Source organism: Lissotriton vulgaris, chromosome 2_1 (genome assembly GCF_964263255.1).
Source record: "Lissotriton vulgaris chromosome 2_1, aLisVul1.2, whole genome shotgun sequence".
NCBI classification, from domain to species: domain Eukaryota; kingdom Metazoa; phylum Chordata; class Amphibia; order Caudata; family Salamandridae; genus Lissotriton; species Lissotriton vulgaris.
In genome coordinates this window covers 924,538,812-924,556,845 of record NC_141687.1, presented here as the reverse complement: position 1 = coordinate 924,556,845, position 18,034 = coordinate 924,538,812, and the positions used below count along the sequence as shown (strand labels likewise).

At 44.4% G+C, this 18,034-nt stretch overlaps 1 protein-coding gene across 2 annotated transcripts in view; it reads right to left on the bottom strand.

Annotated features, from left to right (window-relative positions):
* Window positions 1-18,034, bottom strand: part of MEAF6 (MYST/Esa1 associated factor 6) — a 154,081-nt gene that overhangs the window by 26,257 nt on the left and 109,790 nt on the right. The window contains exon 6 of one of the 2 annotated variants that reach the window (XM_086956454.1): window positions 3,106-3,135. The exons of the other annotated variant lie outside the window; for it this stretch is intronic. Within the exon in view, the coding sequence (XP_086812580.1) occupies window positions 3,106-3,135 (30 nt within the window). The remainder of the gene's footprint in view (window positions 1-3,105; window positions 3,136-18,034) is intronic. 2 annotated transcript variants of the gene reach the window in all.

Genomic DNA, 18,034 nt, shown 5'->3' with positions numbered 1-18,034 from the left:
TTGGGCTGTTGTGGCCAAGGTTTTAGGATTGTTTTTGTGTGAACTATTCTTCACTTTAGTCTAGCTCCTTACTGAAGAGGCTCCATGTATGTGTTAACTGCTCAATGATTGCTGTGATGTATGCGGTCCTGGGAGGCCAGACTCGTACTCCAGAGCCGCCTTTGAGCACTTTCAGACACCTCCTTTCTCCAACACATTACTTTTGTTTTTCAGATATGGAGGCAGGGCTGGGCGATCTCCTGTGGTTTGACCAATGATTTCCCCCTGCAGACACAAACATTTAACCACCTCACTCGTCTTTCTTCCAGCCTTGCATTTTTTTAATGGCCTAGTATATTGAACCTGGGTTTGTCTGTTTTAGCGATCCTTGCACTGTCCTGTTTTCCAAACTGCATTCGAAAAGACTGAGTTCCCTAATCCATTGAACTGCTGCAATGCAAAATCTTTTTAACAATGTTCTGTGGCGTAAAGATTCACAAGAGCAGGGGTGTACTTTAGTCGCATTTGCCAAAGATTCTCGTAGTTCTGTAGTTTCTAAGCTATGTGTGGTTTTAAATCATTCAGTCCAAGGCTTTAATTGTATTATGGGACTTGCAGTCCCATTCATCATTTTAACAGCAGAGCGGCAAGTTCCTGAATACAACAAGCATTGGCATAGCCAATAGGTCTCGCCTTTGGGACCTTATAAGTGTTTAGCCATGCAACAGTTGTTGTTGCACCACGAATATTGTGCTGTGTAACTAAATACTTAGAAGGTCCCAAAAGCGAGACCTTTTGGCTATGCCAATTCTTGTTTAGTAATTGTGCCCTGCATACATCAAATTTTTGAGATGGTGAGAGCTCATAGTCCCATAGATATTTGGTGCATGTGGTACACTAGAAACAATCATTGCTAGTCTAGAGCCATCTAGTTACTTCCAGCAGTCTCATAGGGATGACTAACTCGTTTACTAAATCAAATGATGCTTAGAGCAGCAGGGGGGCTGCAAAGTCCTCTTCAACTATTGAGTATAAGATGTCCTCTGTGTCACATTTCTTAGAAATGTCTCAGTCTTTCCTACTGTTCTGAAGTCAAACTGGCAGTTGCCGAGCAGTTTGCTTCGGAGTATGATATACCACATTTCTGGACTTTTGTAATTGTATTGGTCGAAATAGAGTTTCTTCCATAATTATTCCACAAAGTAAAAATTAACAGACTACAGCGTACAATGAATAATAGGCATGTTAACTTATTTTTGTCAACGTAAGGACGTATGTGTTGGGTAGTATTCATAATGTACTCGTTGTACACCATAAGGCACAGATACAAGTGGATATCCAAGACTATATGTAAAATGATTCGAACAAGGTAAATGGAAAAGCAGAAATTATGTTTAGCAAGTCATGTTTTCAAAATGTAGGGCATGTATTTTTAAAGTACACTTGAACTATGAGAGGGAGTAAGTAGCTTATAAATTTCAGAAGCAATTCCAAGGAGTGAATCTTGTAGGATTTACGACAACGAACATGGCAGCAATCTAATGTCAGCAACTTTTGGCTTGCAGAGGGGAATCGGATGATGGCTTATGATATCTGTACTTTAATTTAATTTTTGGGAGAGGCAAGACAATTAGGCCCTGTGGACAACTTAAATGTCAATAAAGAATCCTCTTTAATTGTCAAATGGCCAACTAGCTTAGTGTCTACACAGAGTGGTAGTGGTGGTGGTAGGGGCGGGGGAGAATAAAATAATACAATTCTAGTATCAATGTTTATAATCTGATGAAGTCTAAAGGAGCAGTATGGGGGGGTGGGCAGTATTACTCAAGCCAGCTGAGAACAAAAGAATGAAATCATGATTTTAGAGTATTTAAAATATTTAGCCTGTTCCCCCACAAAGACATTTACCCATATACACCGCACCTTGGGGCTTGACATTGCAGGTTCAGCAAGGACAATTTAAAAATTAAAGACCCAGAGTGGAGAAGCAGGGGCAGAACCCTCTCAACCGCAAACAAGGAAACGAGGCGGTGTGGAGAAAGTGAAGAAAAGCATTCCCGTTGGTAAGAAAGTTAAAAAAAAAAAAACACATAAATGGGTCCCGAACCATAGCAGAGAGACAGGGCGGAAGAAACTGAAAAGGGCTTCATACCCGACTCAGGGCTTTTCCCCTTGCAACAATCTCAAGATGCCATTATTCCCCCGACACCAGAAGTGTTCATAAAAAAAAGTTAATGGCAAGATCAGCACTTATTAAAAGGTAAACCCCCCAAAAAAACAAGCTTGTAAGGTGGAGGTTTCATTAAGGGAAATATAGGTCATATAATGTGCTTATGTGACTGTCACGTGATGAAAAGTGTTAGTACTGTGATTTAGCTGTCGGTTAGGGGAGATTATATGTTTCTAATGGTAATTAACTGAATTCTACTGGCAGTTGAGGAGATGAAGAATAATACCTTACTAAAAACTTGGATCTATGGATTGTCCGAATCAAAGTGCAAAACCCTTGTCTAAATGACACCTAAAGCTCAGTCAAAACCACCTGACAATCTATTAGCAATGAAGTCACAGCGCCAAGATGCTCCCTGGAGTGTGCGTGCGCTATATAAAACCCCCCAAACATCAAACATCAAACCTCAGAGAGGACTTACACCTAACACTTAGGCACCAGGTTCAGTGGTGGAAGTGATGGTGCAGGGCAAAGAGGATTGAGGTGGAAGAGTGGTGAATCCAGGGGGGAAAGCTAGCATTTCTCGGTCTGTCAAAAATTGTACATTAAGGATTAAATGGCAATCTGATATTAAAATGCTATTAGGCAAACTTACTCTTTGCGTATGTTTGAACAAGGCTTCAACGCGATACAGTAAATATACAGTTCGTAACAAGTCAAGTATTAGTACAGCGCTTTTTGGGAAGTGCATAATACATACAAGAAAATATAAACAATGGTGACCGGAGTTCATGAAACGGAAACAATTAATTTAATTATTACTTCTGGGCAAATACTTTTCTTTGTCAACGTGCAACCCTAATCTACTAAACTGAAACAGATTAACAATTTGAAAGAAGCACACTTAACTAAACACTACCAAAAAACACACAAATACTGATTAAAATCAAACTTACTCAAAGTCATAATCAAACATGCCAGACGGGCTGAGGGGCAGCATAGGAAAGGAAGAAAGCAATATAAATTAATAAAGTAGTTGATTACATTGATTAGCAGTGAAGGCAGAAGTAAGAATACCTCAAGACAAAGAAGGAATTATAAGACAGTTGTCATTACTTAAGCAGGGGGTACACAAGCAACACACAAGACAAACAATTCTAAGGCAGAAATTGCTACTCTCGTAAAAAACGAATAAAAAAATAAAAATAAAAAACGTCATTACTCTTTTCAGCATTTTTGTGAGCATAGCAATAAACTATGATAAGCAACTCATTTTCTATTAAAAATGGAAAATTAAGCTTTTTAATCTAAATGCTGTGTTTTTTTACATTTTGAAGCCACAAGGACGACATCTATCTTTCAAATTCTTTTGTCAGCAATTACAAAATAAGGAAAATAATATGCTCAGGTTCCGTCTATTTGTAATGCTGCTTAAGCATGTTGAATGCAATCTGCAATCATGCCTTTGTTATAAGATACATGTTGTTGAAACTACAACGCCACGGTACAGCTCTGAACATATAGCATAGCTTTCTCCAAAGCATATCATCTTGGAAAAGAGTTATTCAGTAAATCAAATAAAATTGTCTCGGCCTGAAATATCTTTGCATCACATAATGGGATTGTCACATGGCCAGTAAAGGGCCTGCACACTCAGCTTCTGGATGTAAAAATAAAACAAAAGCTGAAAGATTTCACTCAATGTTAGAGGTGCCACCCCAAAAAACAGATATGAGCCTTAAGAGTTAATACATATGGAAACAGACTTATCTTCCCCTCTCATTTCATTATGCGTCAAGGTAAGAAATTAGTTACTTACCAAAAACTCCAGTTCTCCAGCATTGGTATCTTTTATATATTCATATATCTGGTTCATTCCCAATCGGCAGGCTGGGAATCCCCAGCAATTTTATATAGTAGTTTACATTGCTTGTTTAGTAGCACATCCACCTAATTTGAAGCAACCTGAACTTCAGCCAATGAGATGAATGTGCTAGCTCTTCTACTCCTCCCAGAGGCTACCATAAATCAGAGTTCTGACGCACACTGTGTGCAACTGAGTCCCCAAGGGGAGCTCTGCTCAAACCTGGCAGTGGCCATATCTCATTACCATTCTAGTCCATAATAGAAATGAACCTCTTTTCAATTTGTGAAATCTCTTTTCAAATCCTGCTTTCCCTGTAGACAGAAAAAGATCTATACTGATCCACATAAGCAATGTATTTATGGCCTTTGTTCAGCGCACAAGGTCTGGGTCTGTGACATTATGAGACTCTTCCACCTAACTTGAAGGACAGGAAGAGGAGTGAGGCACTGTATATTTCAGAAAGAAAGCAAACATACCCTCTTTCCAAGTGGGAGGGGCACGGTGCGCTCTCATCTGTGAAGGGTTCAGTGAAAAGTGCTTCACAGTGCACTTCCACGAAGGCTGCTCAAAAAGGAAACACATTCCAAATATGGGCTTACTATATAACACGCATGCAGACACCCCCTTACAGGAATAAACTAGTTTCTTGTTTAAATCACTCCAGTTAAGACAAACACCAGGTCCTATGATGTTCTGTCTCAACTGCAATCCTCGGGATTGAAGAAAAAACTACTGTCATTGGCATTCCCATTGATATCACTAGGAAAAGCCTCATAGACGACCATGAGAAAATTATTCTTGACGACAACTGAGATTACCGGATATTCTCAGCCTGACGATTAAGAATAATTCAAGCATGCAAGTATATGACAGATCCAATGCTGGTGAAGTAAACAAATAATTCTGCAATCATTTTAGCTCAACAACAACATTAAAATATTTAAAATGTAAACAGAATAGGAAATGTTTATTTGTGATTTAAGATTAAATCAATATCAAGCCTCAGTAAAACAATGCTTTGTAAAAACAAAACAAGTAGCGCAGTAAATTTCTTTGGGTCAGACATACCTTAATATTTATTAAATGTGCCCCTTTCTACATATTAGTCGACTAACTGAAACTATAAGACAGGCTACATGTGAATAAGTAGCCCTGTATGACACCACCACTATGATAAGTAAGTCCCAGTTGCAATAAACTTAATGCAATTAAGTGCGGCCATGAAATAGTAGAACACTGAAATTGTTCTAAACACGTAATACATTTTTTTTTAATTAAAAGGGGTCTTAATGTATTAGGCATAATAATTTAGATAGGACCACATTTTCTGTTGGGCTGAGGAATTTTCAAAATGTTTTTATAAACAGATTTGATTACCATTTGAAGAAAACCAATCCACAAAACATTATGTAGTAAGGTGACTAACAGAGGTATTTTTCTTCCAAAGAGTTAATAATTTCTTATAGCTAAATATTATAAAGCGTATTTTTCAATGAAGAAAATCAGCCTAATTTTGATAATTTAATAAAAATGAACTAAGATGGCCGCCGAGTAAGAGCTTGTCCTAGGAGCTCCAGGTTTGGGGCTTACCAATACAGTAATTTTTCCCCTGCTTACCCGTACATCCGACCTCACCTACCAACGGATTAACAACAGAATCACATTCTGAAAAAAGATCCTTACCTCGAAGTCGTTCTTAAAGGATCCGACGTGCTCTCTCCTAGTCCTCCTCGCTGATCTTCGCCTCCTGACCTGCCTCCGAGCCGGACCTGTGGCGAGCTCCTGACTCCCGAGACTGCCCTCTTCGCCGGCCCGCAGAGTCAGAACCTCCTTGGTCTGACCATCGGACCAGGGACCTGGTGCTGCTCCGCATATCCGACTGGGCTTATGGTGACTTCCTGTTGTGCTCGCCTCCACACCGTCTTTCACTGGAGCCGCGCCGGGCTTGGAGCGGTCTCCCCTCTCCGTGGAGTTCTCCTCACTGCTTGCCTGCTGGACCTGTCCCGCCTGGCTCGCACCGAGAGGACTTTATGTGGTGCCTGCCCGACTGCTGAGGCTTTCCTGGCTGCTTTCCTGCAGGTCCGGCCGGCACCCCTCCTGGATCCGACCCACTGTGCAGAGACGTGGTGCGGCTCTGGCCTCTTCCGGACTGGGGTCGATTCCCTTCTGCTCCGGGAGTTTTTTTCGCGGCTTCCAGGCTCACTAGAGCCATTGGTTTGGTGCATCTGAGAGCACCAGAATCTGGCCCTCCAGGCCCTTGCTCCTCCTAGCGGCCCGCTGTGCAGAGGCGTGGTGTGGCTCTGGCCTCCTCCGGACCGGGGGCGATTCCCCTCTGATGCAGGAGCTTTTCAGGGCTTACAGGCCCTCTGGAGCCATTGTTCTTTAACATCTGAGAGCACCTTGGTCCTGGACTCGATGTGGGTGTCTGCTGGCCGGCAGTGTCTGTTGACCGGACCTCCAGACTCGAGGTGGGCGTGAGCTGGCCTGATCCCTCTTTCCTTTACCACCTGGTTTTAATCTCAAGCCTTTGCAGGGACTCAGACCCCACCGTGGCCTCTTTGACCTGCGTCTGTCTCGCCAGCAGGTCGTTCGTTGGCAACACACCAAGCTCCTCCCCCCCCCCCTAGTTGCCTCCTCTACTGTAGTTGCAGGGTCGCCTTCCCCGATCCACCGCTACCCCGCTGCATACAGTTCCTCGAAATTGCCCAAACTGGAAGTGGACATTTTGTGGCAGAGTCTTTACCTCCGTAATGGTGTTGGGTTACAGGAAGACGATGAAATGAAGGGATGGCGGTTTAAGATGACGGGCGATGGTGCTCCACTAAAAAGCGATCGTGGCGCCTGCTTCAGCCATCTCGTACCCGGTGATTGCCTCCGTTTTGCCAGACAGGGAAGACACACTCCACAAATTGATGTTGGACGTTGTCCTATAATTCTTCTTACGTTGAGTCGCCCGCCCCCTGGTAGGCTCACCCGGAACTCTCACCACATGTGAGAACAGCACCCTAACATCTCCCATAATTTCTAGTCTGCCTCTATTCTCCGGTCCCCAGTAGACCGCCACAACACCCCTATGTCCAGCTTTTATGGGCCCCTCCTGAATGCCGTAGTTTAAACGCTTGTGGGGCCTCCCTGTACCCATGCTGTATCCCTGCCGCTGTTGACTCCGTCATTCTGAACGGAATCCACTGCCGAAGTTATCTGCTGCCTCAGACCGCATCCTCCATGCCGCTCCTTCAGCCTCCAAATCGGACTCTCCTATGAGCCCGCAGCTTAATGTACTTTTATAATTTTCCCCTACCTCTAAATATTATCACCCCATTAAATCCTACTCACTAAAATTCTTTAGTTTCGGTGTTGGATGATAATCTCTGTCCCATCCTCGACTTTTTTTCCGCCAATGCCTGTTCTCAGGTTTATTCAATGCTTGCACTAATTTTTTTGGGTCTCTCAAATCTTTAACTTGCTAAATAGTCCCTCACGACATCTTATCGCCTTCTTTTTTTTATTCTTTTCCACTGCCTTTAATTTGTGCCCTGGTGTGACCTCTACTGTGCCCCCCGCAAAAACCTCATGCTGCTCAGTTTGCTACCCTTTGCCTAACTCTTGAAGGCGTTCCTCCTCTAGTCCCTGAACTTACGTTTTTTTATCATTATCAATGCTCGCACTAATGTTTATGCAATTTTTCTGCAATGTCTCCTCTAGGTCCTAATCTTAGGTTTGTAAATTGATCAAGAATCTCTCTAATGTTTGCTCTAATGTTTATACAGTGTGTCTGCAATGTCTCCTCTAGGTCCCGATCTCAGGTTTGTAAATTGATCAAGACCAACTTTAATCTCCCTCTGCAATCAACCTCCACTTTATGCCTTCCTCAGACACTGATCCAGAGGCTTGTAGTCGATGCCCCTGCACTAACTGCGAATTAACTCCCCCCCCCCCTCCGGCTTTCATCGGTAACATATGGTTTACTTTACTCATTACAACCCTATAACCTCTAACCTCCTCGAGATCCCTTCCCCTCCTTCATAATTTTCTTCATCGCAGCTTTCGGCACTCCTTCGCAGATGTGGTTAGCACTACGATTTTCCAACTACGCATGACTCCTATCTAGCGTTGTCTCCCAACGTCATTCTCCCTTATGATCTCCCAAATTCATAAAATGTTGTCTGTCCATCCTGCTACCTAACCCCTCCTCACCGTCATTAGGAAGTCTCTTCCCAACTAACCTCACCCCCCCTGCATCCTCTTTGAAATGTATCACCCCCTCTTTCTCACCCTATTCCACTCTCATCACAAAATATCTCTCTACCCCTAACTACATTATTCTACCCCTTCTTTCCTCAACCGCCTCCTCTCTCCTGGTTTCTTTTTCCCCTTAATATCTCCACTCCACTCCACTCCACTCCACTCCACTCCTCCCCCTCTTTCCCCCCTCCACCAACCAGTTCGTCCATCATGTTCCCCCTTAGTCCCTTCCCCCACTTTCCGAACCAGCCCCACCACCCCGTATCAACCCCCTCACCAGGCATGGCCCTAACTCTTGGTCCATTCCCTACCCTCCCAATCTCTCAAAAAATGCCAAGAAAATTTTTAAACATAAAGTACTTATCAGGCAACCCGAAACCCTAATTGTAGACAACTACCACAGCCTCACGTCCCCCATAAAAACGAACTACATTTTCAACTCTAAATGCCCCTCCAAATGGAAGAGCACTTTCCTTCGCCATCTCCCAATCACTACATTTAACAATATTCCCTACTGTTGAAAACTCTACTACTCCATCCTCCACCTTTCTCGGTGAAATTGACATCTCCATCTTCAAAACTGGAAATATCCTCATCCAAAACTCTGAACACCACCTTAATATCTTTGAACAGCATTTTAGCACTCTGTCCCACCAAATGTCCTCACCTACTCCTACCCCTTCTCCTTCCCCTCAAACGTCCCACCCATCCCATCACTCCCACTTCTGACCCTACCCCCCTTACCTGAACTCACCCCATGAACCTAATACCAATGCTGCCTCCCCGCTAACCCCATGCACCCACTCTGTTCCCCTTATCTCGTCCTTTAACTATCCCATCTCTCTCCACGTCAGTCCCTCCACACACGGCCAGATCTTCCCTCTCTCCACCCGCCAGGAGCACCACACTCCCACTGCCACAATGTCCCACATGTCACCCCCTAGACCTCTCACCCTCTCCGAACAACAGGCCTCCACCACTAACCAACCCCGATCTATCCCACCCAACCCCCTGCTGCAAATACCTCCATTAATATCCAGTCCACCACCACTCCCCTCCCCCCATTGTCTGCCGGAACCTGCCATCCCAGAGGCTTCATTCCCTCTCAGAACGACCTCCAACCCCGATCAGCTCCGAAACCTCCCACCCTCCCCCAGCCCAAACTACCTCCAGTTCGACCCAGTCCTCCCCCACTCCCACCCCCCTCTGACGACCGGAACCCCCCCCATCCTTCCCCCACACAGTCCTCCCTCTCGCCCACTGCTACAAGACCTCACTCGCCCCCGCCAGACATATCACCCTCTACGAACGCTAGACCTCCTTCACCAACCAATTCACCCCGCCATCGCGCCTAATACGCCCCAACTCTCTTTTAACCCAGACACTTTGCCGTATTGATCGCAACATTGCCTCCCTCCTATCCAAATTAGTCAGTCTTAGAGAGGATTTCACTAACTCCAAATTCTCCAAACCGATAACCCGCCCCTCTTGGCCCACTTCGCCACGCTCTGGGCCCCCAAAACTCATTAATCCCAAACTCAGTAAAACCACTCCACTTTAAAATTGCTCTCAGAGAGCTTGTCGGACCTTGAATGACTACTCCACCTCTAACCTTTTCGACCTCTGCAATTCCTACTCTCCTAAGGCCCCTTGCAAGGATGCAGTCCTTCCTCATTCCAACATCCCTGTTATTATCGGGACCAGCAGAATTCTCTCCTCTACTTGCTCGTCTAGACCCCCCGCCCCCGCAACTCACTGCTATACACTCGTGCCCCCCCATAATTAACCCTAAGCCCCTGACGTGCATGCCGCTCTGGGGTTCGACATGCCTTAAATGTCCAAAACCATCCTTGGTGAAGATATAGACCTTGCCTTCCTCACGGAAACTTGGCTCAACGATCACTCCACACCCAACCTAGACTTACTCTCTCCTCCTGGCTATTCTATCCTCAGAAAAGACAGACCTAAAAGAATAGGAGGAGGTTAGCAATAATCTTTAAAAATGAAATCCAGCTATCCCTAGCCAAAAACCCTGACTTCAAAACATTGGAATACCTTGGAGCAGAACTTTAAATTCCCCCTCCAATCTGGTCCTCCTTCGAACCACTAGATCTGTGTACAAGAAACACATCTTTGCCGAAAAAGCTTCCTTCTTCCGATCACAGCTCTCTCGGGCAAAAAACAGACCCAGAAAACTGTTACAAATCAAACCTCCCCTGCCCAACCCAGCATGACTGCCACCACAAGTAAATGCGAAGAAATAGCAAACTTTTTCTCTGACAAAATTGCCAAAATTGACAAATCTTTCACTGTAACCCAACTCCCACTTAACCCTCTGGGTTCCCCTGACACCACTTGAACACCTTCCCCTCTGCTAACTCCCCCTCTGTCCTCCCCACTCGTTCCTCTTTAATCCCGTCTGAACTTCCCCCGACAACACAACTCAAAAACAAGGCCTCCTGGCTGAATTTCCACACCGTCACTGAATTTTAAGTCTGTAACATCCTGTCCAAACTAAAACCATCTTCCCACACTAAAGACCCTCTCCCATCTTCCCTCACTCAAGACCTAAAGCACATCATTGTCCTGTATTGGACAAATATCATCAACTCCTCCCTTTCCTCGGGATGCGTTCCGTCTCCCTCCAACTCGGACAAATCACACCCATTTCAAAAAACCCTAAGGCCGACCTAAATGACCCGAACAACCTCCGCCCCAACTCAAACCTCCCCTTTCTCTCTAAAGCCCTTAAAAATGTGCCCTTCAGCAACTGGATAAACACAATGACACCTACAACCTACTTGACCCCCTACAATCCGGCTTCCGTAAAGGCTGCAGCACTGAAACTGCATTGCTAAATATAGATGATGACATCCACCTTGCCCTGGACAATGGCGCAACCTGCCTACTCATTCTTCTTGACCTCTCAGTGGCATTTGACACAGTTAACCATTCAACCTTACTCACTACACTTAAATCTCGATTTGGTCTTAATGGCACCGTCCTCAATTGGTTGAAATCATATTTCCAACACAGAACCCAACAAGTAAAAATCCACAACTGCCTATCTAGCCCCACTCCAGTCTCCCTTGGTGTCCCCCAAGGATCCATCCTCTCTTCTGCTCTTTTTAACCATTTCATGGAACCCCTTCCCCAAATTCTCAAACAAGCAGGCATCAACTATCACCTATATGCCGACGACACCCAACTCTACTATAATATTAAATCCCACTCATCTTAACACCAAACTTACTAACATACAAATCTGGTTTTGTTCCAATCATCTCAAACTTAACCCTAACAAAACTGGAATCATTCTCTTCTCTCCTAAAAACAACCCTCTCCCTATCTATACATGGATCACCGACCTTACTGCCCTTAACTGTACACTCTCCCTCTCCGAATCGGTTAAATCCCTTGGCATCACCATCGACTGCAAGTTTACGCTCCACTCCCATGTAAAAAACTTGGCCAAAGGCGCACTTTTACACTGTAACATCTCAAAAAAAATCAAACCCTTCATTCCAGCGGAAGATTTCAAATCAGTTGTACAATTCCTAGTCCTCTCGAAAATCGACTATGGGAATGCCCGTCTCACCGGCTCTCCAAAAACTCACTTGGCTCCCCTGAAATTTGTTCTTAACCTAGCGACTAGGATTATAACTTGTTGAAAATGCTCTGAACACATCTCGCCGGCCGTAAAGACGCTTAAATGGCTTCCCATTGAAGGCAGATCCTCCTTTAAATTAGCCTGCATTACTCACAAAGCCCTCCATCAAAAAACCCACTCTCCCTATCTAAGAAACTCAAAAAAGCGGGCAGTGCCCACTCTCTCCTCCTCGTCTCCACTTTTCTAAAAAAGAAAGCCGCACAATATCGCTCCTTCTCTGGTAAGGCCCGCAGCATCTGGAATACCCTCCCCAAAGACCGACGACTGAATCCTTCGTACATCAGTTTCAAAAAAGACCTTAAATTGCACCTGATCAACAAATATTGGGGTCCATAACCATTTTATGCCCATACTTGCTGCTCAGTATCTTCTTTTTTGAATCCCCTACCTTGTTGCTAAAATGCGATAATTCTTCAATAAATATATTTCATGCATTTTACTGCATTTTAAGTATAAGTACTGCAGCAAAAATTATTTCAGAGTGAGACGAAAGCACATCACCAATGCAAGAATGAATCTGTTACATATAAAATTCAGACATCCACTAACCGAAAATAGACTATCTCAAATGTCATGAAAAATCTTAGTCCCATAATTTACACAAACACAAAAATTGGAATTGTTTTAAATGCTTACTCTATCTGCAAAGAGTGCTTAGAAGCAGGTCTTTAAATTGTAAAAGATCATTATAAACACTATGTCTAAAAGCAATAACAGGCTATCTACCAACTGCTGCAAAGAAAAATTAGAATTGCCCAGATGGGTAGCTGGCATTTATGATAACCAATGTAGAGCACATATTTTTGTACCAAAAACCACATACCCCTGTAATGTATCAGTGTTCCTTCTCCTTAAAATTCCAGCAGGTTTGACCTGCCCAAAATTAACATGGATGCAGACTTTACTGCACCCGTAATTATGTGGTGCAAAAAAGACTATCCTATCATATTAACTTGCAGAATTCTTATACCACTTGCTCGGGATACAAATATAGAGGTGACTGGCTCTATATTGTGCTGGTTTCACACCACCCTCTGTAATCCAGGCCTTTCAGAATTAATCCTGATGTGCCACAGTGAGTACGGACATTAGCTAAAGTGAGCGTGACCTGACTTTGGTGACCTGAAGAGGACATTTAGACTGGTAGTGATATGACTTTTACAGGAAAGTACGTTGTTCCTGCTATTGGACCAAATTCATCTTTAACTTCAATTCAAGGAGCCAGATGGAAAAGTAGAGAAGGGTATCAGCACATTACGTCAGAGTCAAGATTCAAACTTATGGTATGAGATGTACTGGCTTGCAGAGTCTCTCCACAGACATATAATCATGGGGGTTGTTAGAACTGGGGGTCTCTACTTGGCTGAGGTAGGTACCTTAGTCCAAAATAGAGACCCTTGCTTCTAAGTCAGGGAAAGGAAGGACACCTTCTCAGATAGCCCCTGCTCACCCCCTAGGTAGCTTGGCACGAGCAGCCAGGTTTATGTCCAAGGCAAATGTGTAAAGTATTTGCAACCATGCTCTCAGTAACCCAATGATCACACCTCAAATGGTCTCCACACGAGTTTCGTAAAAAAACAAGTATATTTTTATTAAAAAAAGATATACGATGAGACCACATGATAAAAATCCAACATATGCGTATTTGTAATATTTCACCCTGCCGGTTATTAGGCCAGCAAGCCCTTGTAGGTTCTCGCACTATTAATGAGCAATTCTCGATGAGCCAATGCAGTCCAAATGCAATGCTATGCAGTTCGTAATGCAAGAGATTAGGCACTTTGCAAAATAATGCAATTTGTAAAGCAGCGAATCAGGCAGTTCGCAATGCCAAAATAATGCAATTCATTCTGCAACAATCAGACAGTTCGTAATGCAAAAATAATGCAATTCGTAATGCAACAATCAGGCAGTTCCTAATGCAAAAATAATGCCATTCGTAATGCAACAATCAGGCAGTTCGTAATGCAAAAATAATGTACTGCGGCACCGATCACGGTGCTCTGGACGGTCTCTATGCTACTCCTACTGACTCGTGGTCAGCTACTGTCAAAATATGCCCCCAACACTGTTCTGATGGAAAACAAAGTGCAGCTCCACACTCCGGCCCGGGTACTGCCACTCCCTGGCCAGTACGGGCTGCGATACAGACTTGAGCGGAGGCTCGTGATACAAAAGATGGGAAAGGCCGAGAGCGTTTCTCTAGTAGCCCGCACCCCGTGGCGACACACACGCTTGCTGAGAGTTACCTGGGGGGTACGATCTCACTCTCCTCTCCTTGTGGCTTGTGCCTCCAATGCAACTTCGTAGATATTGGGCAGTGGACCTCGGACCCCCAACGATGATGATTCGAGGGCTCTACTTGGCAAAGGCAGGCTCGGGCCGGCGGCAGTGAATTCTCACAGCTCCTCTGGGGATGCCGGTCCGGGCCTATGGCAATAACGATCGCAGCACTTCTGGTCACGCTGTTGATCAAAACAGAGAACAAGACGGCTCTGGGACACCACAGTCACGGGGCAATTTCTCACGAAGGTTTCAGGCTGCAACAGGGCACACACAGCATCGCTGAGACTCACCGGGTGCACACAATCATAGGGCAATCCTCACAAAGGTCTCAGGCAACACGAAGCACACGACGTCGTTGAGTCTCACTTGAACTCCGGGTGCATACGATCACAGGGCAGTTTTTACAAACGTCTCAGGCTGCAAAAAGCACACGCACACAGCGTCACTTGGGAACTTTTGTGTTCCTGAGTTTCCACAACTGGGAGCCAGCTCTCCTCAGGCCCTTGGGGACAAGTTATTTCAGGACACAGCAAACAGCAAAGTTCTTTCAAGCAGGGGGGGCACAGCACACAGTTAAGTCCCTTAGCCTCTCCTTAGTTAAATCAGCAAACTGCAGGCCAGCCCCAGAACACACAGCAAGTGTCAGTCCTTCTCTTCAGCTGTTCTTCCTTGGCAGAGGTTCCTCTTGACCACGAAGTAGTTTCAATCTTGATCATTCCACTGTTCAGGGGTTTTAGCTCTCATAGTTATACCCCTAACCGTCTTCGAAGTATTTGTATTCAGGGGGCACTGATCCCTGTCCAAACCAGTTCTGGGTGTCTCCCTGCCAGTGACACCTTCCTTTGATAGTGGGGGTCTGGATCCTCAATCCCTCAGCAGGAGTTGGAGCCATTGTTTTATGACAGCAGCCCAGGCCTCTTCACCTCCAGGGGCTACTCCACCCCCCTACACTCCAGATGCAGGTCAGCCTGTTGCTGTCTCACCTCCTCCCCTGGGTCAAAACATTCCCCAGAGCCTATCACATTCAAATCCAGACAGTCAATCCACAACCAGGCAGAGACACAAAGAATTGTTAGAACATAGAAACCAGCCACAATGCAAAAACCACCGTCACAAAAAGATGGGTTATTCAATTGTGAGTTCAGGCACACTAAACTTCAACTCACAAGCTTAAACCTAGGAGATGATAGGCTGGAAACATATTACACCGCCTTCCCCATTCCTATGGCAAGTTGGCCTTGCAACAGTGAAAAACGAAATGGAGAGTATTTCACTGTCAGGACATGGTGCACACCTGTCCTACCTTTCGCATGCACTGCACCCTGCCCAGGGGCCACCTTGGGCCTACCATAGGGGTGTCTGATTTGCATAAAAAGGGAACTGTAAGGCCTGGCAAGTGGGTGCACTTGTCGGGACAACATGGCAGTTAGCTAACTGCTTGTGTGGGTGGCACAATTAGTGCTGCAGGCCCACTAGTAGCATTTGCATTACCAGCCCTGGCACACATAGTGCACTTTACTAGGGACTTTACTAGTCAGACAAACATGCCAGTTATGGACAACCAATTACCATAACACTTTATACAGCGAGCACTTGCGCTTTGACATTGATCAGTAGTGGCAAAGTACCCAAAGTCCTAAAACCAACAAAAACAGGTCAGAAACAATATAGGAGGTAGGCAAAAAGTTCAGGGATGACCCTGCAAAAAGGGTTAAGTCCAACAGGGGTATTGCAGTTTCTGTTAACTAAGTTGGAAGTACAAAATAGTCGGATATGAAACAGCTGCCATATGCTCGTCCACTATTATGAAAGGGCAATAGGCACAGATGAAGTCCTCTTCACTCAGTTAAAGGTCCTTGATCTCTCATATGACATTATAGAATGGTTATTTCCAACCATGGATAAAGTACTTACTCCGTGCTAACCAGAAGGTATCATAGACCTAAGAACTTTTCAACGCTTTCCCCTAGCCCTTCAAGATTGGTATGCTAATATAGCTAACATCATTCACAATTCTTTGCTACCTTTTAGTTCAGGAACAGACAACAGCACTCAATTTCCGCCAGAAAGAAGTCATCTTGTTTCAAACATCATTCCCTTCTAAAAGCAGTCACACCTTGTTAGTGGCAGGGTTCACAGCTTTCTTCTTAGCAGACAAAATCATGCAGGAGGATTCTTGAATGCAGAATGTAGTCAACAAAGTTTACAATTTCAAACTTTTCATTTGGCTCTCCATGCTTAAGAAGGAAATCTTGTTAGGTAAAGGAAGTAAGGAGACTCTCCGTCATTGTTTTTTGCGCCATATCATGGTCGTATTTGTTCTTGGCATTTCATAATGGGACACACACCGAAATCTTAAATCACGATGAAGACAAACTGAAATCATAGTTGTGTGTTAGAAAGAAGCACTGGTTGTGCATGGGAAGCATGCAGAACATTACATTTCAATTTGGAGACCATTAGAATGTCATTGTGTCAGGCTATACCAAAATAAAAATCATCTTTTGCTCTAAACAAGATTCCCCTTAATTCCAGTTGGCAATCCACCTGTTTATGAAATTAACAAAAAACTATATTTTCAAAATGTAAATTGTTTTCTGATCCCACTGACACACAAAATACACAAACAGCAAAAGTTTTTTATAGCATGGTTCCCTTAAGAGCATTGACTTGGCCAAAAAACAGGCTGATGTACTCCCCAAAGGTACATTAATGGCTGAAGTGTATTTCGGCAAGACCTATCGACCACAATGTGGCAAAGTACCATAGTTTGAATACCACTACTCCGCCACGCTATTAGAGAACAGAGAATAGGTTCCATTGCTTAGAGATTTTTGAGCGCTAGTATATTAATCCCTAGAATATCAGATTTAGGCTCCAGAAATACTACTCCTCCATTGATAGGATGGAAAGGCCATTTTAAACATCAGTAAGGGGGGCCAGAAATGGAGACAACCAATCCCTCGCCTACCACTACGGTGAGCCTTTGAGGACCGTGGTCCTGTGTTCCACAATAGGTTTGTGTTACGAAAAGGTGATCTCCAGTGACTGGGTATACTGAACTCCCCTAAGAGGATGCCCTCACTTTTTCAGAGCAGACCTGAATCTACAATGTGAATGTACCCAATGGAGACCATGAAGTACACAGATAGTCAAGTAGAACTTTTCCCTGATAAATGTGCACCCCTTAAAGTCAGACAAGGACATACAATAAGGAAAAGATAATAAAAGGACAAGAAGGTCTCAGCTGCTAGAGACAACAGAAACAGGTTCCTAACGCTAAAGTAGTAAAACAACAGCCAGCAGAAAAAGAGATGCGCTGGAAATTCGTTGTGAATGAGCCAACACAAGTGCTCTTGTACACAATGGTTTTCTTTTTAAAATTTTAAAAGAGCCTGTTCTTGTTCACAAGCACCGAATATGCTACTTACCAGTATGCATCTGTTCTTGGCATGTAGGGCTGCTGACATTCATATCTGTGCATAGATCGTCGCCTAGTGTTGGGTCCGGATGATTGCACATGGTTGTCCTGGAAGAGTCTTCGAAGTATCACAAGATAGGTGGCTCCTCCCCTGGACTACAGTGCGCATGGGCATCGACTCCATCCTCAGATTGTTTTTAGCCATTGTGACCAACATGGAGTGAAACTAAGTGAATGATGACCATGCTAGAAGTATGTGTGAACTCTGCAGATGCTACAGGCGCCGGGGAGGAGGGCGGGCGATATGAATGTCAGCAGCCCTACATGCCAAGAACAGATGCATACTGGCAAGTAGCATATTCGGTTTGAGGCATGTGGGCTGCTGAATTCATATCT